This window comes from Oncorhynchus clarkii, chromosome 30 (genome assembly GCF_045791955.1).
Source record: "Oncorhynchus clarkii lewisi isolate Uvic-CL-2024 chromosome 30, UVic_Ocla_1.0, whole genome shotgun sequence".
NCBI lineage: Eukaryota > Metazoa > Chordata > Actinopteri > Salmoniformes > Salmonidae > Oncorhynchus > Oncorhynchus clarkii.
In genome coordinates, this window is record NC_092176.1 from 2534835 (window position 1) to 2562118 (window position 27284).

The 27284-nt window shown below is 43.4% G+C and overlaps 1 protein-coding gene across 4 annotated transcripts in view; it reads right to left on the reverse strand.

Annotated features, from left to right (window-relative positions):
- LOC139389405 (rhotekin-like) overlaps positions 1-27284 on the reverse strand; it is a 130684-nt gene that overhangs the window by 55364 nt on the left and 48036 nt on the right. Inside the window, exon 1 of one of the 4 annotated variants that reach the window (XM_071136139.1) lies at positions 5042-5135. The exons of the other annotated variants lie outside the window; for them this stretch is intronic. Within the exon in view, the coding sequence (XP_070992240.1) occupies positions 5042-5074 (33 nt within the window). The 5' untranslated portion in view covers positions 5075-5135. Of the gene's footprint in view, positions 1-5041; positions 5136-27284 lie in introns of those variants that run through there. 4 annotated transcript variants of the gene reach the window in all.

Consider the following 27284-nt stretch of genomic DNA (forward strand, 5'->3'; position numbering starts at 1 on the left):
GAGTAGTGCAGACAGGCAACTAAACATAGAATAAGAACCCACAAATACCCTATGGAAATGGCTACCTAAATATGGTCCCCAATCAGAGACAACGATAAACAGCTGCCTCTGATTGGGAACCAATTCAGGCCACCATAGACATACATATCCCTAGACTTACAAAACCCTTAGATATACAAAAAACCCTAGACAAGACTAAACTAACATACCCACCCTAGTCACACCTTGACCTAACCAAAATAAGAAAGAAAACAGAGATAACTAAGGTCAGGCGTGACAAGTGTTTTAGGTCAAATATTGCCAAAGTATAAAGTTGCAAAATGAGCTCCAAGTCTCTATTACTCCGTGCCACTTCAGAGCACTCAGGAACCTCTCTAGTTACTAATGGCCCACACTCTTAAGTGTGTGTGTGTGTGTGTGTGTGTGTCTGCACTTGCAAACCAATCAGTCTCCTCTTTTGTCCTCTTTTTCCTACTCATCTCTCAATTACACATTTCACACCCTTGCAGAAAATACATATGCAAACTTGAAGGCATGCATACAAACACATTTGTATTCCGTCTGTCGGTCTGTCAGTGTCTGCGTCTCTGTTTACGTATGTGTGTGTGTGAAGATGGAGAGAGAGCAAATAAAATAAATTGGGTCATGTGAGTCTGTCTTAACTCCTTTTCCACAAACTTTAACCATACATCCAACTTTTTCACACCTTTATATCTGAAAGGTATTGCTGGTATCAAAGTCAAAACTTTTATTGTTGCCAAATGTCCTAGTAATAATTTTGGTGAAGTTCTGCCTAGGGCTGTGGTGGTCATGACATTTTCTCAGCCGGTTATTGTCATGCAAAAGCCTGCCGGTCTCATGGTAATCTACAGTTAATTAACAAACACATTTAGCATCTCTAGGTCTCAATGCATACAAACCGCATACAAGCTGCTGATGTATGCCGTTCGAACATCTAAATTTAAAATCAAATAAATAAATGTAATACACCATCACAATAAATCCATTGTACAGTAGCAGTCATGTTTGGACATAGCTACTCATTCAAGGGTTTTTATTTTAGGTTTCCTATTTTCTACATTGTAGAATAATAGTGAAGACATCAAAACTATGAAATAACACATATCAAATCATGTAGTAACCAACAAAAAAAGTGTTAAACAAATCAAAATATATTTGAGATTGTTCAAAGTAGCCACCCTTTGCCTTGACGACAGCTTTGCACACTCTTTGCATTCTCTCAACCAACTTCATGAGGTAGTCACCTAGAATGCATTTCAATTAACAGGTGTGCCTTGTTAAGTTCATTTGTGGAATTTCTTTCCTCCTTAATGAGTTTGAGCCAATCAGTTGTGTTGTGACAAGGTAGGGGTGGTATACAGAAGATAGCCCTATTTGGTAAAAGAACAAGTCCATATTATGGTAAGCACAGCTCAAATAAGCAAAGAGACACGACAGTCCTTCATTACTTTAAGACATGAAGTTTCTTCAAGTGCAGTTGCAAAAACCATCAAGCGCTATGATGAAACTGGCTCTCATGAGGACCACCACAGGAAAGGAAGACCCAGAGTTACCTGTGCTGCAGAGGACAAGTTCATTAGAGTTACCAGCCTCAGAAATTGCAGCCCAAATAAATGCTTCACAAAATTAAAGTAACAGACATCTCAACATCAACTGTTCAGAGGAGACTGCATGAATCAGGCCTTCAAGATCAAATTGCTGCAAAGAAACCACTACTAAACGACACCAATAAGACGAAGAGACTTGATTGGGCCTAGAAACACGAGCAATAGACATTAGACCAGTTGAAATCTGTCCTTTAGTCCAAATTGGAGATTTTTGGTTCTAACCACAGTGTTAGAATGATGCAGAGTAGGTGAACTGATGATCTCCGCATGTGTTTTTCCCACAGTGAAGCATGGAAAAGGAGGTGTGATGGTGCGGAGTGCTTTGCTGGTGACACTGTCAGCGATTTATTTAGAATTCAAGGCACACTTAACCAGCATGACTACCACATCATTCTGCAGCGAAACGCCATCCCATCTGGTTTGTGCTAAGTGGGTCTATCATTTGTTTTCAAGAGGACAATGACCCAACACACCGCCAGGCTGTATAAGGGCTATTTGACCAAGAAGACGATTGATGGAGTGCTGCATCAGATGACCTGGCCTCCACAATAACCCAACCTAAACTCAATTGAGATGGTTTGGGATGAGTTGGACCGCAGAATGAAGGAAAAGCAGCCAACAAGTGCTCAGCATATGTGGGAACTCCTTCAAGACTTTAGGGAAAGCCTTCCAGGTGAAGCTGGTTGAGAGAATGCCAAGAGTGTGAAAGCTGCAATTAAGACAGGTGGATACTTTCAAGAATCTCAAATATAAAACATTTGTATTTGTTTAAGACGTTTTTGGTTACTACATGATTCCATGTGTGTTATTTCATAGTTGATGTCTTCTCTATTGTTCTTCTATATAGAAAATAGTAAAAGTAAAGAAAAACCCTTGAATGAGTAGGTGTGTCCAAACTTTGACGGGTACTGTATATATATTTATTTGTATTTTATTCTGTTATATTCTGTTATATTCTTACTATAAAATATAGGCTGTGTGTTGACTGATCAGGTAGGTGTGTCGTCTGTTTAATGAACAAAATAAATTATTGATTTAATTTGGATGGCGCAGACATGGCTGCACAGACCAGTAACATAGGCCTAATTAAACTCAAAATATGCTAGTCTATTTATTTGAAAATAAATTGTATTAGTCTTATGTTTCTCATGACCTGCCTAAACTAATTAGTAATGGATTTATTTTTGGTGTATATTCTCAATGGACTTATTAAAATAGATGCCCACCCACATCTGCAAACCACTACAACCACTTGTGACCGACATGCGCACTGGAGGTATAAAAGGCCTATGCAGGCAAAAATTAGGTAATGTCCTACTGCCGCCTGTTGTAACAGTAGATGACCGCTGGCTCGGATGCCTAACAGAATGTGTGTGGCCATGGCTCATTCACATTCTCCGCATTGGAGCAGGCGGCGAGGCTGGCTTGGAGGGTCCCTCTGGGTCTCTCTCCTTCAGAATCACCGATGTGCGCGCACACACACACACACACACACACACACAGCCCCACTCTCGAACTTGAATACCTCCTATGTACTCTGTAAAAGTGTATCTCCCTCTTAAAGTGTATGAGCATATATGTATGGTCAGTGCTGTGTGTGTGTGTGTAAAGAACAGCCTGTGATAATATTAGTATTGATTCAGTGTGGCCAGGCTTTTAATATCAGGGAGACATAGTGCTGAAGGCGTGCACTATTAAACCTCTCCAGATTCCTATCATATCTCTGAACCTTAATAGACCCAGTGTGCTTGCTGGGTCATGGACACCAATGACGACTTTGGTATGATGTTCGTGTGTGTGCTGACCTAATTCAGTCTACACCAGAGTGTGTGTGTGTGTGTGTGTGTGTGTGTGTGTGTGTGTGCGCGCGCGCGCGCATGTTCTCACCACTACTCAAAAACAACAGTAAAACAGGAGTAACTTCATTAACACACATACAATCTAATGGCAGGAGAAAGGAAAGCAGTTTTCAAAACAGACACAGATCTGTGTAACACAACTCATGTCTGCTAGCAGAGATGCATGCCAACACTGCATTACCCGTCTGTCTACAGTATACCACTGGCTGATGGAGTCATTATCTATATACACATCAATCTATCCCCCTGCAGGTTCTCACACATCCATCACACTGCCTGTATGGCACTCTGCAGCCCAGGAAAAAACAACCAGAATGATTGTCCACTTCTACAAGATAGTGCTTTCCGCCCTAAGGAAGATGTGCCATGGTAGTCAGGGATGCATCTCAGGGAACAGTGCTATTTTCTGTGAGAGATGATCGCCTCCCTCTCTCAAGAACAGGAAATGGAGATGTAGAGAGATTGCTAGAATGACAAGATGAAAAGAGCAGACTCGCTGTCGCAGTCTCTGTGTATCAGCCCACAAGTGACCTTTCCATATTAAAAGTACAAGACATCCCGGACACACACACACAAGTATGGTCGCACGCACACACATGCAAGCGTACACAAAGAAATGTGCTTATGTCACACACACACACACACTCTGCAGGAAGGAGTCTGTCATTGAGGAAAAGGTGCAATCCCAAAATGATCTGCAATAGGGTATTTGGCTAATCAGGCATCAGATGTGTTTCAGCAACCCTAGACAGTTGTATGCTGCTGTAGCTCTCCAGTGATGCTGGCATGTGCCTGGAGCCCAGACAACCTAGCAGATCATCGAACACCACAAGTTAACATTGAGATATGACTAGACAGGTCCAAAATACAGATGACCATGTCCTTTATCAGTGTGGTCAATGAGAAATAGTGAGAGATTCTGCCACAGCTACAAGCCTTTGCCGGAAGCTCAAGGCATCTAGAGAAGCTCTCCACAGTCCAGAAATGCATTGATGACAAATGTAGTAAAAAAAATTTAAAAAGCATAGTAGCTGCATTGTTCCACTTGAAAGAATGTCAGACAATGTCCCACTGAACATCAGAGTATCCCAATTACAACCCATATACCCTGTGACCCAACCACATGAGAGCTATGCCACAGCCAGACACTCTGTGTGTGTATATATCATTCATAGAAAATGATCTACTCTGCTATTAATGTCACCTCCAAGAACAATCGCCAATGGGGCATGGTGGTGCATGTTCTGAATGCGTCTCCATGCCTTATGAGAGACGCACGTTCTAGTCGCAATGGGGTTTCTCCATAAAAATACTTAATGGGCTTTCACTGCTGTACAATGAGCTACAACAATTGTACTTGCCACTTGTATTTATGTAATGACGGACTGTTGTCATTGATTTTATGGCAGAAGGACAGACAATGGTGTAGCCTCTGTCAATTATTCTAAATCAAAGCATTGCAACATTTCCCTTAGAAACACCTATGAAATTATAACCATATATGGTTATTATGTTGCCTAACTACTTAGGTTAACATAAAGCCACTACACTTACCCGCAGATTCTTTGAGTTATTCACGCTGGCCATGGTAGTTCAAAGACGAAGACTCCTAATATCCAAACAAGCAACACACTTATGCAATACCAGGTTACAAGCAACGTCCCAAACAGCTCGCACACCCAGAACTCTGATTCCTCAGGAAATAATAAATCAATCGTTTTTTGGGGGGGGGGGGGAAACTGTAGTAGCCTAGGCTACAACCTGTTTTTGTATTATTGTCGTCCGTTCCCAAAAAACGGATACCCCTGGCTTGCGCAGGACCAGCGGAGAATGTGGCGGTCATCTGCCCGACCTCATCTCGGCGCTGTCATCCGAAGCCCCTCCGACTCGCTCTTCAGCACCGGACGAGTTAAGACTGACTGCCGGGAGGACTAACCGGAGAGGCGGCTGAGGAGGCGGGTGTGCTGTGTGCGCACACCGGCAAAGAAGGCTGGAGCGTGGGCAAGGTTTGAAAATAAGGTAAGCGTGTGTGTCAAATCCGTTGCTGACTGTGCCTATATCCGTCCACCTATGGAAAATGACATCCTAAATAAGAGACTGCATGTGCAGTTTTCGAAATAGTGACACATGAAACAGTCACTTCCCGAGCAATACCAAATAACTCAAATCGTATATGTGTTAAAAAGGTAGGCTTGCATTGTTTTCTTACGGCGCATTAGTCCACAGCTAAACTACTGCCACCACAGTACCGTAAATCCCTGAAATCTCTCGACAAAAATTTCTATCGCTCAATCAAATACATTTCGAGATTCCATCACCTGTTTGCGATTTGGAGACTTGGTGTGGCAGTTGTGTGAGTTTCTGGACCCGTCATTGCCTGGAATGTGTCTAAAAATGATCAACCTGTTGTAGGTTATGTTTGGAAAATATGACACTTACTAGAATATATCCAAATCCAAAATCCGTATTTAAAATCAGGCACTGTGACAACATTTCACCTCAATACCATGCGAAATATGCAAATAAAAACATCTAAATAGTTGTTTGACATTTCAAACAAATAACTATATTTAAACCAACCCTACTCTAGAAATAAAACATCCGCCTGAATTCCCTGGTCTTTGCTAAATTGCATGGCCCTGTGGGTGCACTGGGAAGTTGGTGTGCGCTGATGCACATCGCGCGGTGGCTGGTGATGAGATGGACGCGTTTTGCAGCCTGCTGGAAATGAGAACAGAGTAAACGGATGAGCACTACATAATTAAATGTGAGAACAAACAAGCTTCAAATACAGCGACTGACATACGTTTAGAGCAAATCCATTTGAATTCAATCACTTTTTGACAGCATCCCTTTTGATTTAAACAAAACTTTCAATACATGTTTACCCATGGAAGAAGTGGTCAGACACAGACTTTCTGGACCTGAATGCCAACAAGAACATAAAAAGTGCTCAAAGTTTACACATTTTGCATAACCCACCATAGGAAATCCATGTCTTCACCAGAAAAGATAAAACGGATGAGTATGATACAATTTAAAACCTTAAAGTTATCAAACAATTATATTATTTCTTTATTTTTTAGAACAAATGACATTTTTAAACCTTTAAAAAAGGTGCAATTGGCAGAAATCGCTCAGCCATTTCCTGTTTGCTAGAATTCTAATAGTTCCCCTAATTTTAATTTGTGACAAAACAAGCAACGCATAGTGTAGAGAATGCTTGTACCAACTAAACCGCTGTGAAATATATTGTCAATAACCAAACATATTGTATTTTCAGCTGTTTAAATCTGGTGTTTGAAGCATAGAAATAGCACACGTAAAACATGTCTACTGCTTCTTAGACTTGCCTTGAATGAGACGAACAGGTATAACTCCATTTCTATGTGAATTTGATCAGGTTCGCCTAAAGTTACATATTGCAGCTTTAATGTCAATCATCTAAAAGCCTCTGACTTGTTTCAGGAAACTAGGTGTATGTCGCGCATTACTACTTCACAGGGGAGGCATTTGATTGTAAACATGTATTTTTATCAAAATGTGTTGTTTGACAGAAATGCCTTCTGCAACATGTGAACTTTCATGTGCCTTAAAACTTGTATGCCATCTGTTAATATGAAAACAATTGTTAAATTACGAGCCTAGTTGGTTTAGCCAAGGGAAAAGGCAGGAACCTTCCTTGCTAGCCATGATTGGCTGAAATAATGGATGGGCTGGACATGTCGAGAGAGGAGTTCGGATTGGTCTGCCATGTAGCACGCTTCTGTCTATAAGATGAGCTGCCCAGTACATAAAAAAAAGATATCACGAAGAACTGCAAAAGTGTTGATAATGCTCTCCATTTTCTGGAGGACCGAGTTTTGACATCAGTGGAATGCCCGGTGGAGGCAGAGTATGACAGCTAAGGAGAAGGAGAAAATTCTGGTGTTTGATTGCAAATACGCGGAGGGAGTTTTATTGTTGTATAAATAAATCTGTCTTCGGGTAGATTTTCAAACTAAGGGCAACCATTCCAGTAAGTCATTTTCATTTCCAGTAAAAGTGTAATGTTAGCTAGCTAGTTAACGTTACTGTGTTGTAATATTATTCGTATCTCAAGGCCATTTGCATTGCTAGTTATAGCCTAATGTTAGTTTTACGAGAATTATGTTCTCAATGTTCACAAACCAATTCAATTAAACTACTCAGTCTGCTAATCAGGATTTGTAAGATACTGATTGAAATGAAACAGACGGAGGCCCAGCTAAAACAGTCAATAAGGTTTATTCACGAGAGTGCTGGTCTGTTGTACAAAACCATTAATTTTATACTGGCTTCTTACGCACATACTTTACACACAAACAAAACATTAGGTATCCTACGCACACACTGTCCTGCTACCCAGCCGATTAGGGGAGTCCGTGAGAAGCACTCCCTGTCCTCCCTCAAGTTAGGGAGACCCTGGGAAGTACTCTGGCCCCCAGCCAAGGTCGGCACCGAATCTTGCTCAGACAGTCTTATGTTTTTAAGATACTATAATACAGATATTGTTATACTCTAACTCTGACTAAAAACTACACTCACGGATATATAATTCTACTGACTAAAACCACACATTAGAATAATCTCATGATTCTAATCAATTTCATGCAATCATATGGTTTCAGGGTGGAATATTCTAATCATTCATATGAACATAGCTAGCTAACTGTTAATGGGATTTCTAACATTGAACCTGGTTGGTTAGCTACCTGCAGATTCATGCAGGGTAGTAACGTTATGAGTTGGGTTTATGGTTTAGCTAGCTAGCTACATGTCAAAACAAAAAACTCCACTATGCAAGTAACCATTTCAATAGAATGTTTCTGATGTTACTGCGACAACTGTCGATAGACGTAGCTGGTAAATTCACTCTGGCTATCTACTCAGATTTCAGAGCACTCTCGTCTTAGTGTGCCAGAGCGCAGAATAATTGATAAATTTACTCAGCTCAACACCCATTGAATATGGCCGGTCTCAGTAAGCTTTGGAGAAAAAAATGCATAATTAAATTGTTGCCAGCAACGTTCTGGATAACATGAAAACAGCCTAACCAGCTCTGCTAGGGTGAGTAAAATGGTCAGAGTGAGCTGTTCTCTCATTTGTGTCTGGAAGTAGATAGCAAGCTAGCCAACGTCAGCCAAACAGCAGTAGTCAAGCACCCAAGCTGTTAGGTCAGAACGCTCAGATCAACCCTACATTTCGGCAAGAGCGTCCAGTGTGCGAAGCACTCAATTTACGAACGGCCAATCTGACGACACAGTTTACGAACACCCAGTGCACTTTGGCACTCCAGATTAAATTGACAAAACACACGTGTAGATTAAACCAGCCTTAAGTCGTAATCTTTGTTTTTTTTTAGTACACAACCTCACATGTGAATCCTTAAAGAGATGGGCGGGGCTAAAGTTTAAGAGGGTTTGAACGATGCTGAATGGGTGTAGACAAAGAGCTCTCCAGTAGGTGTACCAAAACAAGGGCCATTTTCTCAAAATTGAAGCTACAAGTTAATCAATTTTCAAAGCAGAATTACTTTCCCATTGTTCCTCAACTGTAGTGTACATATAATTTTCTTGCTCGAGTCTGTACTTTTATCCAATATAAAAAAACAGTTTCATAATTTGCAACATAAGACCGAATCGAGCCGGTTGTTCAAAGGGTCTGAATAAGTTCCGAATGCACTGTATACTGAGAGAGTGACAATCAAATAAAACACATTGGAGAGCTTACAACTAGACAAAAAGGAAAATGTTCATTTGAGAACACAACACAGAAACAGACACATCATAGACAGAACCCCTTCCCCTCCTTATTGCAGGATTGTGACAACGATGCGATTTTGGAGGTATGGCAACCTGAGACTAGTCCAAAACATGACAACCACCCTGTATTCAAGAGCATGTTGTATCTCAACCGATGGTGGACACAACGCAACAACCTTAGATGATGTAAAATAGGGTCTGAGCTTCAGCATTTGTGAACATGAAAAAAAGTTTAAGCGATTTTAGATCATTGATGTTAACAAAAAAAAAAAAGGACAATTTTGATTAAAACATTTTTTCTCTAAATAATTATACAATATTTGTAAAACCCTGTTTGTACGATTTTAAAAATGGTATCAATCTCAACCATTTATCTTTTTCAGTGAGGAAGACGGATGTCTCATGGTATGGTGCAGTATGCAAAATGGGCCAACAGAACAACTTCATCTCTTGAATGTTTTGGCAATCAGGTCCAAAAAGTCACTTTCTGAGCACGAAGTATGGAAGGTTTCATTCAAATCAAAAGGGGTGCTGTCAAAAAGTTACTTATTTCAAATGGTTTTACCCATTCAATAGAGGCAGGCGTTTAACAAATCAACAGCCTAATCAACTTACTTAGGCCTAGGGCTGACCCCATTTAGTCGACTGGTCGATTGTTTGGTCAAGGCTGTTGGTCGACCGAGAATTTTTTAGTCTAGCAGTTGCAAAGAAATTCAAATGTAGGGCACGTCTTGATTGATGCCTGTCTCGGTAGACTATTCCATTGCGGAGGCCGTGGGGATGGCACACCAGTATTACCAGTAGTACATTTACTTTTAAAATCACATCATTTCTAATTTACAATGTTTGTTTTGTTACCATAATTTCTGTTAACGCATTCAATATATTATTATTATTATTATTATTATTACAGTATTTTACATTTCTCATTGTCGGAGTGGACACTGTGCTCTGCAACAACCTACAGTAGGCTACACTTATTTCATTCCATTTACGAGTTATCAATTTATTCATTGCGTTTTATTAGGAGCCCTCTTGTCGTTGTTGAGTAAGGATGTGCACTTGATTATGCATAGAATTAGACCTAGGCAACCTGGCCTGCGCTATATATATATATATATATATGCCCATTTAGGGATCTGATAGTATTTCTGAGTTACTTAATTAACCACCACTAATGAGTTGTGGAGCTTCTCAAATAATTTCTCTTCACATCAAAACAGCAAGTAAACAAAGTGTGTTTTTACATCCACTAAGAATAACAACAGTTCCTCAATGTAGCCTATTTGAACAAATCTTTCCAGCTTTCTCCCCTTCGATAACCACGGTTTGAAGGGTGAATGTAATGTAATGTAATGCTCTGATCAGGTGGAAACATCATAAAATAGGCCTGCCTGATTACCTGTTATCCCTTGCGCAGGAAACTTGGAGTGTCCAGAATATTTTATACAATGTTGCAAGTTTGTTAGCATCTGGGCTGGACCAAGTTAATACAATGTTTCAAGTTCCTTGCAAACAGGCCATGCATAGCCAATGTGATTTATTTTCTACCTGTAGGCTGCAATTTTTTTTATTTGTTGGCTTTATGTAGGCTAGTTGGCAATGGCAATACAAGTTACTTTTAGATTTGTATAATTTATCATTTTGAGACACGACAAATTTATTATAAAATAAATTAAACTGTTCCATGAAAATGTGCATCTGAAAATCATAACTGGCACGTAGACTGGTAGAAATGGCAAGATAAATTGGCACTCCAAATAGAAAAGGTTGCTGACACCTGGTGTAGTCTATAACCGACAACTTCGAGAGTGTAATGGCAAAATCTGTGAAGGCCAGCAGCAGTGGGAGGTGGTGGTTTGGGACAAGTTTTTGTTCTTCTGGTTAGGCTATCTCTGGCTCCCTCGAGTAATGGGTGTGTCTTAATAATTTAATCAGTGTGCTTAAAGCATCAGACAAGCTCAGTAGCTTACATATAGCTGATTTCATTAAAACACATACGGTGTGTCTACAGTATATGGAAAAATATACGTTTAAGAATTTAGACCAGTCGATTGGTCGAAAGACTCATGGTCGACCAAGATTATTATTTTTAAATAATAGGGGACAGCCCTGCTTAGGCCTAATCATAAATGAATGTCTATGAGCCTATACACACCTAAAGGCAATGGCGTCTCCAGTGCCCATCATCAACTAGCAATATTTCTAGTTGATTATAGGCACTGGTTAACTATTGGATCAGTCAGGAAGCATATCAGATTGGTCATTTATTTTTATCAACTTTTATATATTTCAGGGGAACCCAATTGTGACCAGTGTCTCATTTACAAATGGTGCCCTGAAGACAAAAAAACATTCCATCAATACAATACTTTAGGTATTGCCTATATAATAATGTTTTATATAACTTGTTATAAGCATACATTATATGGCTTATAATAGGCTGTAAATTCAGGATCGTTATGAGATAAAACTTATGATCGTCATACATGCTAAAGACAAGTCGTACAATGCTTTATAACTGCATTATAGCCTACCTGCAGCCGTTAAGTCAAGTATTACCATCAGATTTAAGCAGCTATTAAGTGAATCAGAGGTTCTATTTTTATAGCCAATCCAACAGGTCTTAATTACTACATGCTTGGACCAGGGGAGGCCTGGCCTGACTTCCTCCTGTCAGTCACACTGTTCCTTCCCTCTTTACCCAGACAGACAAACAAAATGGCACTGGGAGGAGAAGTGGAAGGATGACAACCTGGATGGATGGGGTGGGATAGGATGGGAGAGAATGGGAGACAGAGAGGAGAGCCATGGTTGAGTAAGTATATGGTTGAGCAAAGAAAGGGAATGAAAAACAGATGAAGATATTAATGATGAGGTGAAGAAAGGATAGAACGGAACAAGAGTGGGCCTGTTTTGGCTTTGCTTCTACACAAATAAACTCACGCATAACCCATCTCCACATCTATTCTGTCAACAGAGCTCTTCAACTCCGGCTAAGGACTGAGGAGGAGGCTGTCCTGTGACGGTTTGTTATGGTAACCTCTTCACTTTGAGTACTATGACGACTCCCACACACAGCTAAGAGCCAGGGGCAGCATGGTCAAACAGCCGTCGACAACGAGTCTACTGTAGCATCATCTACAACACAGAAGGATGCTTTTGGATTGCATGTAGGATTAAAGACAGTTAACAACAAGAGACAGAGGACCGTTTATAAAAAGCTTGAAACCTACCTCCCAGCGGTGGGGGGGGGAATTTACATGACTCATCGCACTCTAGCGACTTCTTGTGACGGGCCAGGCGCCGGCAGGCTGACCTCGGTCGTCAGTTGAACGGCGTTTCCTCCTCCGACACATTGGTGCGGCTGGATTCCGGGTTAAGGAGGCAAGTGTTAAGAGGCGCTATTTGGAGGGTCATATTTTCAGAGGACGCATATGACTCGACCTTTGCCTCCCGTGCCCGTTGGGGAGTTGCAGTGATGAGACAAGATCGAAATGGGGAGAAAAAGAAAAGAACCATTGTTACTCTGTGTGTGCGCACGCGTAGATAGGCCAGGACAACTGAGTTAGAGCAGTAAATATCTTGCAGTTAATAGGATTAGAGTTCCAGGAAGCAGTGGGCACGTGGCCAGAGAGGGCAACCTACCAAGCGTTAGCCTCACTTCCCTTTACCCTCGGAGCACTGAGGTACTGGAAAGCAGACTACACTGCCATACACACTAAATAACAACAACCAGACAAACCGTGTATGGTCACACACACACACACACACACACACACACACACACACAAATGAAACCGATACATAAAACAAATAACTGCACACTGACAGCATACAGTAAGTGATAAAATGGAGAGTCTAACCAAAAGGACCACGAATGAGTTTCGTGGTCCTCAAATGACTAAATGACACCATACTACGTCAATACTGAATAAAATGGTCACGTTTGATGTGCTCAAATCCCAACAACAGAGGACCTAAGTTGCATACCAAATGGAACCCTATACAGGGCACTACATTTGATCACGGCCCTATGGAGCCCTAGTGCACTAGAAAAGAAATAGGGTGCCATTTGGGACGCAAATCATAGTCTGATGCCTTGCATTCCACTGCGGGCAATTCCATTGGTCTGCCTAAACTCTCTAGCTGTGTCCCACTGAGACCTCTTCCTTCCTATTTACTCTCTCACTGGCAAAAATGCTTTTCTATCTAAGCAGTTAGTCCCTAGAGTTCCCTTCCTTCCTTCCTCGTCATACACATCAAGAGCCAAGTCTCCCGTCTTAGTTCTCGCCGTCCTGCTTTCTGTACGTCCATCCATCCATCCATCGTTCTCCAACACTCTGTGCTTGTGCAACTTTTGATGGATTTCGTCTTTGATAGTCAATTTTATTAATGAGACATGACGTGGCCTATTTCCTTCCTAGTGGCAAGGGCACATTTCAGTCAGGAAAAGTGGTTTACATTTTTTAACAACACTCATTGTGAGTGTACCGCTTGGACTGCAAGAAGTGAATGACATTTTACATAATAACACATACTGTATCTCATATTATTCAACTATTGTAGTACATGGAATCCTAAATGGATCCTTCTAGATTCTCTCAGCAACAGGCATTAGACAGCCGTGGTCAACAACTGTGGATTCAAGGGGGCTTAAATTCAGACTAAGTGTCCCTGACACATTATCTAAGGAACACGACCGGTGACCTGACACACTGACCAATGACACTTTGAGAGGGTCTTGGCTGAGCAGGGGTTAACAAGGGGTCTTTGTGACAGACAAGTGTCCTGCTCAGCCAATGGGGACTGAGCTGTGTGCTTCCCAGAGCCAATGAAAAAGGCCTGCTGCGCTCCTTCCTCTGCCCCGCTGCTTGTTTCCTCCAGCACTACAGTAAACGGGCTTAACCTTTGTTTCTCAGTGACGAAGAGATTAGACGCCCATACGGTTCCCCTGCTGGAGGAAGGCTATGGCAATCTGCTTCTTCACACAAGGAAGACTTTTGTGCAGTGCTTTGTGGGGTACTTTTCCTCTCCTCTGCTGTACATCTCTCACGTCTCCCTCTGACCCTCCCTCTCCAATTTCCTATTTTCTCCATCTCCCTCTTCCCCTCCCTCTCCAGCCGAGTGTTAACTGGGCTGTCGTCCATCGGCAAGCCCAAAAGCAGCAAATTTAATTTGAAAGTGAAAATTGTCCAGGAGCCAAAAGGGGGAGATTCCAATAGCTTTTTCACAGCTTTTAGAGGTATGATCCACAAGAGAGAGTGGGAGAGCGAGAAAGAGAGAAAATGGGCCTGCATGCAGCAGGTGCAGGATACGAGTTTCACAACACAACAGGCAGACAGGCAGCCTTATGGGAAGCAGTCCCAGAGTCAAAGTCAGCCAACTTAAAAAAGGGCACCGTTTCAACACCCCAGACCCCCACTCCTTCTGTGACCCTGTGCTAGTGACCCCTAATCACGAGCTGGTGGGTAAGGGGTAGCGTGACATCACCCTGTCTGAGGGTTTGTTCCACTGACATCATCGTCCGGAGGCAGAGGGAAGAACAGGCTGTCCAGGCCTTTCAATACCTCGCTCAGCAACAGAGGCCCCTTTCAACAGCCGGCCCGGCCAACCTCAGTCCGGTCCAGTCCTGCCAGCCCAGAGCCTCTGACAGTCTCAGTTCCCACAGTCTTCTCTGGGGAATTTACACCAATAGGTATTCACACAGCCATCAACAGGAATCAGCCAGACCCTCCAGTATAACCTTAATCCTTTACACTTATGGGAATTGTCCTATATGGATAATGCTACATTTAAAATGTTTCTTACAGAAGAAATATGCAATGCATAAGCATGGTAGCAATTGAAAGGCAACAGTTTGGAGAATATGGGAAAATTAATTAGTCCAAAGTTGATGACAACAATTCACCTGACACAATACTGAATCCAAACATTATGTTATGAAAACGTGGGGAAGGTGCAACATAAGACAACAAAAAAATGACAAGGGTTTGTGTGAGAGGACGATGGCCCATGTCTAGACTTTACAGTTCATGCAGCTTTAGTATTCTGATCATAGAGTTCTGATCATGCAGCTTTAGTATTCTGATCATAGAGTTCTGATCATGCAGCTTTAGTATTCTGATCATAGAGTTCTGATCATGCAGCTTTAGTATTCTGATCATAGAGTTCTGAACTCGTCCTGCGTCTACACCTACATTTAAATGTGTCTACCATTTGTGCTCATTCATATAAATAAATAAATAAATAAATACATAAATAAATAAGTATGCATTCTACAAACAGTGGAATTGGCAAAATATGATCACACAGCAACAACTGATATCAGTAGCTAACTACTGTAGCTAAACAAGCCAGCAAACCTCTGCAGATAGCCAGCAAGCAACACAAAAAATAATTGCAAACAGGTTAGAAAAACTCTAGCCAAACAAAAAAAACTAAAAATGATTATAAATATTACGCTAGGAACACATTTCCTCCAACATTATAATGAAAAGGTGCCTCTCGGGTTTTCTGGAGACTTGTGGGAGAAGTGCTGATGATGTCGCCCACTGTATGCACTTTTCCGTAGCCTGATTGCGTCCAGATTGAGAAGAGATCCACATACGATGCGTCCCTGACCACGTCCCTGAAGTGGTCCGTCTAGACCAGTCTTTTCAATGTGATCTTCGTATTCTGATAGATGTCGCATGTAAGTATCAAAATGTAGAGACAATCTCCAAAAGTGTGGACTGTTCCTAATTCATTTCAATGCACTTGTATGACTCAAAGAAGAGTTCTCAACTATAAAGGTGCTTTGATTAGCTCTCCTAGATGAGCCGTTGAGGAACTAGAGCAAGCACACTTGTAGTTTTTTTTGTTTGTTTGGAACCCAACCCTGCATCCATCCCCGCCGTCACACAATGTTGTTTACACAATCCAAAAACGGCCCATTATAGATCGCAATCTGGGTCAGGTGGGCATCATTTGAAAGCTTGTTCTATTGCTAACATGACTAGCTAACTTATAAAATATGATCTTACAGTGTTATGCATTCACAGGGCAATTCAGAGAATCCGAATTATCCGAGTGCATAGAAATGAGTCGTGTGCATTCAGGTACGTGTGCCGCAACAAAAACAATGTGAAGCGCCATACGTGTACGTGTGTTCGGCTTGCTTGTATGACATCAAAGCGGTATTTATTATAATCCTCAATGTCACATCTTTCAAAATACATAGAGTCTTCTTAATTTACAGCATTTCCCCTCACTCGGACAGCCACAAATGTGCAAAAGTTGCCCAAGTAGCGGGAGGGAAGAGGCAATGTCTTGTCACGTGCAGTGCTCAAGTTCAAAACGTCCGTCAGCCAGACCCATACAGCGCTGCGATGCACAGAACCTGAGCTCTGACGTCATTTATAGCATGTTACTGTATAGTCTCTGCGTTCCAATTTAGGCGCTTATCAGTGCTAAAATATGTAATTTTCAACCCATATGGGTACATGTATAAAGGGTTAAGAGGGACTCACCAGGTCTTCTACAACTGCAATAGTCTGAGAACCACAGAGAACAGTGTACTATTTTTTGCTATGACATGTATACATCTACTGGTATGTCATTAATTGAACAGTAACAATACAAAAGCTGAAATACATATTTTTTATGCAGCAGCAAGAGGTCCAGAGATCAACGTTTCGGAGTGTGAATTTACTGGCCAGTGAAAAAGGACATGGACGTTAAAAGCCACATACTTCGGCTGGTTGACGCCCAACAGAGCCAAAAAGGGAATCAAATTCAAAGCATCTGAAGTTAACACCCTCAATGTACACGCCAATGAAATCATTTGGCAAGTTTAGTATCTTCCCACTTAGCCTACTTATTTTAGTCTATCTTCACAACTGAAGACCTGAGCAATGAGCTTTTTTGTTTGTTGTACTATGCCTGTGTAATTGACTACAAACACAAAAGGTTTGGACACACCTACTCATTCAAAGGTTTTTCTTTATTTTTACTATTTTCTACATTGTAGAATAATAGTGAAGACATCAAAACTATGAAATAACACATATGGAATCATGTAGTAACCAAGTGTTAAACACAGCAAAATATACACTGCTCAAAAAAATAAAGGGAACACTAAAATAACACATCCTAGATCTGAATGAATGAAATATTCTCATTAAATACTTTTGTCTTTACATAGTTGAATGTGCTGACAACAAAATCACACAAAAATTATCAATGGAAATCTAATTTATCAACCCATGGAGGTCTGGATTTGGAGTCACACTCAAAATTAAAGTGGAAAACCACACTACAGGCTGATCCAACTTTGATGTAATGTCCTTAAAACAAGTCAAAATGAGGCTCAGTAGTGTGTGTGGCCTCCACGTGCCTGTATGACCTCCCTACAACGCCTGGGCATGCTCCTGATGAGGTGGCGGATGGTCTCCTGAGGGATCGCCTCCCAGACCTGGACTAAAGCATCCGCCAACTCCTGGACGGTCTGTTGGTGGATGGAGCGAGACATGATGTCCCAGATGTGCTCATTTGGATTCAGGTCTGGGGAGCGGGCGGGCCAGCCCATAGCATCAATGCCTTCCTATTTCAGGAACTGCTGACACACTCCAGCCACATGAGGTCTAGCATTGTCTTGCATTAGGAGGAACCCAGGGCCAACCGCATCAGCATATGGTTTCACAAGGGGTCTGAGGATCTCATCTCAGTACCTAATGGCAGTCAGGCTACCTCTGGCGAGCACATGGAGGGCTGTGCGGTCCCCCCAAAGAAATGCCACCCCACACCATGACTGACCCACCGACAAACCGGTCTTGCTGGAGGATGTTGCAGGCAGCAGAACGTTCTCCACGGTGTCTCCAGACTGTCACGTCTGTCACATGTGCTCAGTGTGAACCTGCTTTCATCTGTGAAGAGCACAGGGCGCCAGTGGCGAATTTGCCAATCTTGGTGTTCTCTGGCAAATGCCAAACATCCTGCACGGTGTTGGGCTGTAAGCACAACCCCCACCTGTGGATGTCGGGCCCTCATACCACCCTCATGGAGTCTGTTTCTGACCGTTTGAGCAGACACATGCACATTTGTGGCCTGCTGGAGGTCATTTTGCAGGGCTCTGGCAGTGCTCCTCCTGCTCCTCCTTGCACAAAGGAGGAGGTAGCGGTCCTGCTGCTGGGTTGTTGCCCTCCTACAGCCTCCTCCACGTCTCCTGATGTACTGGCATGTCTCCTGGTAGCGCCTCCAAGCTCTGGACACTACGCTGACAGACACAGCAAACCTTCTTGCCACAAGCTCGCATTGATGTGCCATCCTGGATGAGCTGCACTACCTGAGCCACTTGTGTGGGTTGTAGACTCCGTCTCATGCTACCACTAGAGTGAAAGCACCACCAGCATTCAAAAGTGACCAAAACATCAGCCAGGAAGCATAGGAACTGAGAAGTGGTCTGTGGTCCCCACCTGCAGAACCACTCCTTTATTGGGGGTGTCTTGCTAATTGCCTAGAATTTCCACCTGTTGTCTATTCCATTTGCACAACAGCATGTGAAATGTATTGTCAGTGTTGCTTCCTAAGTGTACAGTTTGATTTCACAGAAGTGTGATTGACTTGGAGTTACATTGTGTTTAAGTGTTCCCTTTATTTTTTTGAGCAGTGTATTTTCCGGATCGACTGACCTTCATGTCTTAAATCCACAGTAAAACGAGTCATATAACAACATAACCTGAAAGGCCGCTCAGCAAGGAAGAAGCCACTGCCCCAAAACCGCCATAAAAAAGCCAGACTACGGTTTGCAACTGCACATGGGGACAAAGATCGTACTTTTCGGGAAAACGTCCTCTGGTCTGATGAAACAAAAATAGAACTGTTTGGCCATAATGACCATCGTTATGTTTGGAAAAAGGGGGAGGCGTGCAAGCCCGAAGAAAACCATCACAACTGTGAAGCACGAGGGTGGCAGCATCATGTTGTGGGTGTGCTTTGCTGCAGCAGAGACTGGTGCACTTCACAAAATAGATGGCATCATGAGGTAGGAAAATATATTGTGGATATATTGAAGCAACTTCTCAAGACATCAGTCAGGAAGATAAAGCTTGGTCACAAATGGGTCTTCCAAATGGACAATGACCCCATACTTACAAAGTTATGGCAAAATGGCATAAGGGAAACAAAGTCAAGATATTGGAGTGGCCATGACAAAGCCCTGACCTCAATCCTATAGAAGATTTGTGGGCAGAACTGAAAAAGTGTGTGCGAGCAAGGAGGCCTACAATTCTGACTCAGTTCCACCAGCTCTGTCAGGAGGAATGGGCCAAAATTCACCCAATTTATTGTGGGAAGCTTGTGGAAGGCTAATCAAAACGCTTGACCCAAGTTAAACAATTTAAAGGCAATGCTACCACGTGCTAATTGAGTGCATGTAAACTTCTGACCCACTGGGAATGTGATGAAAGAAATAAAAGCAGAAATATAAGCTGAAATAAATCGTTCTCTCTACTATTATTCTGACATTTCACATTCTTAAAATTAAGTGGTGATCCAAACTGACCTAAGACTGGGATTTTTTTACTAGGATTAAATGTCAGGAATTGTAAAAAACTGAGTTTAAATGTATTTTTCTAAGGTGTATGTAAACTTCTGACTTCAACTGTATGTATGTATGTATGTATGTATGTATGTATGCATGCATGTCACAAGCTAAATATTAAAGAGCCCTAGATTTCAGCCACTTGGGGCTCAGTGACTGGTAGGGTTTAGAGTCATTTATGAGCATTGACAGCTTTTCTCTCCTTCCGAGCCTCAGAACTGTACACACACACACACACACTGGCACACACACACACACACACACACACTGGCCGTGAGTCCACTCTCCGAGGGTGTCTCAGCGGGAGTTAGGATTAGGGAGCATCCTGACTGGTTGCATCACTGTCTGGTATGGCAAGGCACTACAGAGGGTAGTGGGTACAGCCCAGAAAAATCATTGGGGCCAAGCATCCCGCCATCCAGGACCTCTATACCAGGCGGTGTCAGAGGAAGGACCTAAAAATTGTCAAAGGCTCCAGCCACCCTAGTTATAGACTGTTCTCTCTGCTACTACACGGCAAGTGGTACCGGAGCACCATGTCGAGGTCCAAAAGGCTTCTTATCAGCTTCTACCCCCAAGCCATAAGAATCCTGAACAGCTAATCAAAGGGCTACCGAGACCCCTCTTTTACACTGCTGCTACTCTCTGTTTATTATTTATGCATAGCCACTTTAACTCTACCTACATGTACATATTACCTCAATTACCTCGACTAACCTGTGCCCCCGCACATTGACTCTGTACCGGTACCCCCTGTATATAGCCTCGCTACAGTTATTTTACTGCTGCTGTTTAATTATTTGTTACGTTTATTTTTTACTTTACACATTTGTCTTCTTAACTTCTTAAAGCATTGTTGGTTGAGGGCTTGCAAGTAAGCATTTCACCTGTTGTATTTGGCACATGTGACAAATAAAATGTTAATTGATCATACAGCCTTAATGTCTAAAAAAATGATAGCCCAACATTTGTATCACAGCTAAAGTTACATAAATAACTCAACTAAGCATATAGGACGACAGGTTTCTTTGTTAACCTCTCAATACAAAATAGCCGCGTGCACACGTCACGTCTACCCCCGTTCTCCTTCTCCAGCGCTCGATGTCGCCAGTCTACTAACCATCAGTCCTGGCAACCCATCTTTACTCACACCTGGCAACCTTCCTAACACACACCTGCGCCTCATCATTAGGCACACCTGGACATCATCACCTCCCTGATTACTTCCCCTTTATCTAGCACTCGGTTGTTATCACCCACCAGGCAGATACCAAATAGGGCTAAAATACCATATTATGGCAAGAACAGTTCAAATAAGCAAAGATAAATGACAGTTCATTATTACTTTAAGACATGAAGGTCAGTCAATACGGAACATTTCAATAACTTTGAAAGTTTCTAAAAGTGCAGTCGCAAAATCAAACACTATGATGAAACTGGCTCTCATGAGGACCGCCACAGGAAAAGAAGACCCAGAGTTACCTGTGCTGCAGAGGATAAGTTCATTAGAGAGTTACAGGCCTCAGAATTTGCAGACCAAATAAGTGATTCACAGAGTTCAAGAAACAGACAACATCAATTGTTCAGAGGAGACTGTGTGAAATCAGGCCTTCATGGTCGAATTGTTGCAAAGAAACCACTACTAAAAGGACACCAATAAGAAGAGACTTGCTTGGGCCAAGAAACACGAGCAATGGACATTAGACCGGTGGAAATCTGTCCTTTGGTCTGATGAGTACAGCTTTTAGATTTTTGGTTCCAACCGCCGTGTCTTTGTGAGACGCAGAGTAGGTGAACGGATGATCACCGCATGTGTAGTTCCCACCGTGAACCATGGAGGAGGTGGTGTGATGGTGTGATGGTGATTTGCTGATAATGTCAGTGATTTATTTAGAATTCAAGGCACACTTACCCAGAATGGCTACCACAGCATTCTGCAGCGATATGCCATCCCATCTGGTTTGCGCTAAGTGGGACTATCATTTGTTTTTTAACAGGACAATGACTCAACATACCTCCAGGCTGCGTAAGGGCTATTTGACCAAGAAGGAGAGTGATGAGTGCTGCATCAGATGACCTGGCCTCCACAATCACCTGACAACTCAATTGAGATGGTTTGGGATGAGTTGGATGCAGAGTGAAGAAAAAGCAGCCAACAAGTGCTCAGCATATTCCAGGTGAAGCTGGTTGAGAGAATGCCAAGAATGTGCAATGCTGGCATCAAGGCAAAGGGTGGCTACTTTGAAAAATCTAAAATATATTGATGTTGAACACTTTTTTTGGTTACTACATGATTCAATGTGTTATTTAAATTTGTCTTCACTATTATTCCACAGTGTAGAAAATAGTAAAACATGTCAAATTAAAACTAGAATGAGTAGGTGTGTCCAAACCTTTGACTGATACTGTACTTTGCCCACTTCACGATCAGCTGGCGCAACTGGGGACGTCGAAGGATGAGGTCCTTCGCGTTCTTCAACGTCTAGATCTTCTCAAGGGGTGTCTCCCCCAACGAGCGGATAATCCTCTACCATGAGTCGACCTAGCACCCCAGCCCATTCAGCAGTCTGCCCAGGTCAGCGATGCTCATTTGTCCCTTACAGATAAATGACGGAATTCCATCCAGCTCTAGTGGATTAAGGTGCCGCAGGGAATTTTATTGACCAGGCCTTTGCCTCCTCCCTGAAGACGACATCATACCCTTTCTCCTCTCTGTTTCCGGTTCAAGCACTGGATAACCGACCACTGGGATCTGGCACAGTCACACACACACACCACTATCACCGTTGGACCCCTGCACCAAGAAAGCCTCCCCTTCCTTATCATCCAGGCACCCGTAGAAAAATGTTGTCCTCAGCTTCACATGGCTCCAAAGCCATGACCCCAACATCTCCTGGCCGAGGATGGAGATTACAGCTTGGGCACCCGGAAGACCTGCTTTCCCTAACCCTGTTCCACGTCGGTTGAGAGTCCTGTGGTTACCATTCAGGCCAACATCCCGGAGGTTTACCAGGATCTCCGGGAGGTTTTCTCCAAGGGCCGCGCCACCCGTCTCCCTCATCGTCCCTGGGACTGTGCCATCGACCTGCTAAGAGACAAGGCGCCTCCGCATCTACCCCATTGGTGGCTGAAGCCGAGGCGATGGAGGAGTACATCCAGGAGGCTCTCCAACAGGTTTTCATCCGCCCATCCACCTCCCCTGTATTGGCAGGTTTCTTCTGTGTGGCCAAGGAGGTTAGGAGGGGGTCTTCATCCGTGTATTGACTCCAGAGGTTTCAATGCCATCACCACCAAGTGCTGCTACCTGCTTCTCCAAATTAAGCCGTTTTATCCCTCTCTCTGATCTCCCTACCACTCTCCGGGTCGCTGAGGTCACTGTTTCAGCAGGTCTTCCGGCACTATGGCCTTCCGGAGGACATGGTCGGAGACTGTGGTCCCCAATTCACGTTGCATGTATGGAGAGCCTTCATGGAGAACCTGGGGGGTCACGGTCAGCCTGACATCCTGGTATCGCTGAGTCCAACATGCAGGTGGAAAGGACCAGGAGAGGACCAGGAGCTGGGGAAGTTCCTGAGAAGTTACTGCCAGGACCAGCAGAGGGAGTGGACCCGGTTCCTTCCCTGGGCAGAGCACGCACAGAACTCACTTCATCACTCCTCCACCGGGTTGTCTCCCTTCCAGTGCGTCCTGGGGTACCAGCCGGCCCTGGCCCCGTGGAACCCGAGCCAGACCGAAGCCCCTGTGGTGGATGAGTGGTCCCGGCGCACAGAGGATGTTTGGGAAGCTGCCCACGTGAGGCTCCTTCACCAGAAGGAGAAGGCAGACTACCACCGCAGTGTGGCACCCGTTTTCCTTCCTGGTGATCGCGTCTGGCTCTCCACCAGGAACCTCCCGCCTGCCCTGTCGGAAGCTGAGCCCCCAGTTTGTGGGACCATTCAAAGTCCTCCGAAGGGGATGAGGTAACTTACCGCTTCCCAATAACTACCGGATCTCACCCTCTTTTCACTTCTCTCTCCTCAGGCCGGTGGTTCTTGGTCCCCTGGCTGATGCCTTCCCCAATGTATAAATTCCCACAGAGACACACAGATAGAAATACACAAATAATAACATGGGCATGGATTTCTGTTCTATGCCAAAATGTACTTATATAATCACAAAAGATAAAACACATTCATGTGCAATAACCACATATGTAAATGACATGTACAAATAGAAAAGCAAACATCTAAGAGCAAAAAAACAAAACAAACATGAAAAGCTTTTTCCACACACAAGCAGTACATTTATATACATTCAAAGATCGCCACCATCTGTAAAAACAACATCCACAGCCAGCTGCATCTCCAGAGTAACTTTTGAGTTTATGGCTTGTGTTTTAAATTTCACCGCTTGAGCAATCCAGTTACTTATGAGGTTGTTGACACTATAAAAGTGTGGTTTTTCAGTTTGCTTTTTTTTGGAGGGATTGAATGTACAACTTTCTACTCAGTGCCAATTTGAATCAGGTTGATTTGATTTGCTCTGGCACTGTATTGATGTATATCTTATCATGCCATAGTGCTAGGTTTGTGTGAGGTGTGCTAGGCTAGGAAGAAAATAGAGAAAGAAGAGTGAAAGCAAGGTCATGGTAGAGATTTTCCAAAGGAGTGTGGATGACAAGAGGGAATTACACTTGTTAGAGAGTGCATGGGAAGGCCAGAGCAGGACATTCGAGTGGAAGGAGAGAGTGGGCAGCAGGGCAAAAGAGGGGAGAGAAAGAGGGGTTGGAGAGGCTGGGTCGGGCCCAGCTACTGTTGCTGGGCTGGCGGTCTCCTCCTGCACCCTCCTGGCTAGTGTTGATCAAAGGAAGCTGGCTCAAGCCGAGGCATTTCACCGGTTCCTGCACACAGAGTACCCATTGAGGCGAGGCCTGCTCCTAGTCCTAACCAAACCAGGACACAAGCTGGGGCCAGTGGAGGGCTGGGCGACCATATACAATGCCCCCTTTTTCCCCACCACCTCCCCATGCCCACTCCCTCTCCACAACTGCAGGGAATATTGGTGACACAGCCATGCAGGGCAGTGTTATAAAGAGAGGCACACACAGAGAGAAAGTGACAGTCAAAGAGACAGATGCAAAGACAGAGTCCCATTTACGATAGAACCCAGAGAGATCAGGATGAGGATACAGACATGTAGTGTCCCTCACCGAAACAACATGATTCTGTATAAAGGCTTACTGACATAGCTACTACTCTTCAAAAACATACATGGGAGTAGTGGAGTGACGCAGTGAGATGAAGTGACCCGTTGTGTAGGAATGTTTTGGCCTCATGCAGGACTGTATATTCAGCTACTCAACAGGCCTATCTGGGTTGGCTTGCACACCTTCTCTGTGGAAGGCAGGTCTGCGATCAGTTAGGCTACTTCAACAACCTTACAGCTGAACCAACAGTGGGAGAGGAGACCCTGGATCTCCCTGCTGACTCAATAAATGGGTGGATGGACCCTTGCAGTACCTTTGAATGTACACTATTTCTTCTGGTCATCTGTGCCTTAAACAAGTAAATTAACAAAATTAGAATTGACCTAAGTATGTGATGGCAGCCTGTCTGAAGTAGGCAGTAGGTACTCAGGCAGTTTAACTTGTTCCAGTCACCTTTCAAGACCCAGAGCAGGGCAGTGGAACTAAAATTGATTCTGGCCATGGCTAGTTTAGGGTTGTGCGAGAGGTCAAACTAGACCGCCCTGGCAGCATCCCAACAATGACCCTATGGAGGTCATGGCCGGGGGGGTCAGAAGCTCGGTTACCATGGCAAAAAACGTGCCAGGATCAGCAGCACGTTACTCAAGCAGTGATGGCATTCACATCTGCCTTGTTAGTCTACATTAATGTACAGGTACAATAAGGAGCCTACATTCCTTTCACGACCACACATTCAACCCAAAAATATAATTGAAATAAATTGGGTCTTCAATCCCTTTGATGCTTTTGTTGCACACAACAGTTGTCAGTATCGTCACTGTGGATATAAAAGAAGCCATGCCAGTGTTGTTGTTCAGCCTGGGTAGGGCTGGCTGGGTCTTACTGGGGTGTTACTTGTTGGGTTAACTAATCCTGAGCAGATGATCTGTGATCTGTCTAATCACTCGCCAATCAGAGGCAGCAGCGCGCCGGCGGCATCAGGAGCAACAAGAGGGGAGGGGTTCAGCAGCCCGGTAGCATCCTGCCGTGCTCCAGTCTGGACCCCTGCTGAGTGGGGAAGGGCACCCCCGGTGTGAGAGCTGGGTGTAGGATCACGCACACACAGAGAGAATATGCGAGTGAAGTCGGAAATCCTGCTCATCGCTCACATCCTTTCCAGCCACTCTGCTAAAAAAATGCTTCGTGCTCACAGGCGGAAATATAAATAAAAATAATCTGCCTCTAAATTAGCTCCATTTATTTTTTTTAAATCACAATTTAACCAACATCTTTTTTTTTAAATGACTTACCACTTGGTTTTGAAGTATTGAAACCAAAACATATGATTTGAATGAAAGTATTTTAATAAACATGAAAAAGTATTGTAAGAAGCTCTTATTTAAAAAATAGGCCACGTTATCTTAAAACATCATATAAACTCTATATACACTATATACACAAAAGTACGTGGACACCCCTTCAATTAGGGGATTCAGCTATTTCAGCCATACCCGTTGCTGACAGGTGTATAAAATTGAGCACACATCCATGCAATCTCCATAGACACACATTGTCAGTAGAATAGCTTGTACTGAAGAGCTCAGTGACTTTCAACATGCCACCTTTTCAAGTCAGTTTGTCAAAATTCTGCCCTGCTAGAGCTGCCCCGGTCAACTGTAAGTGCCGTTATTGTGAAATGGAAACGTCTAGGAGCAGCAAAGGCTTATCCGCAAAGTGGTAGGTTACACAAGCTCACAGAACGGGAACTGTTCGTCGGGAGCTTCAAGAAATGGGTTTCCATGGCCGAGCAGCCGCACACAAGCCTAAGATCACCATGCGTAATGCCAAGCGTCTGCTGGAGTGGTGTAAAGCTTGCCGCCATTGGACTCCGGCGCAGTGGAAACACATTCTCTGAAGTGATGAATCACGCTTCACCATCTGGCAGTCCAACAGCCGAATCTGGGTTTGGCAGATGCCAGGAGAACGCTACCTGCCCCAATGCATAGTGTCAACTATAAAGTCTGATAGAGGATGAATAATGGTCTGTGGCGGTTTTTACAATAGTTCGGGCTAGGTTCCTTAGTTCCAGTGAAGGGAAATCTTAAAGCTGTAGCATACAATGACATTCTAGACAATGTTTACAATGCTTACAACTTTGTGACAACAGTTTGGGGAAGACCCTTTCCTGTTTCAGCATGACAATGCCCCTGTGCACAAAGCAAGGTCCATGTAGAAATGGTTTGTCGAAAGTGTGGAAGAACTTGACTG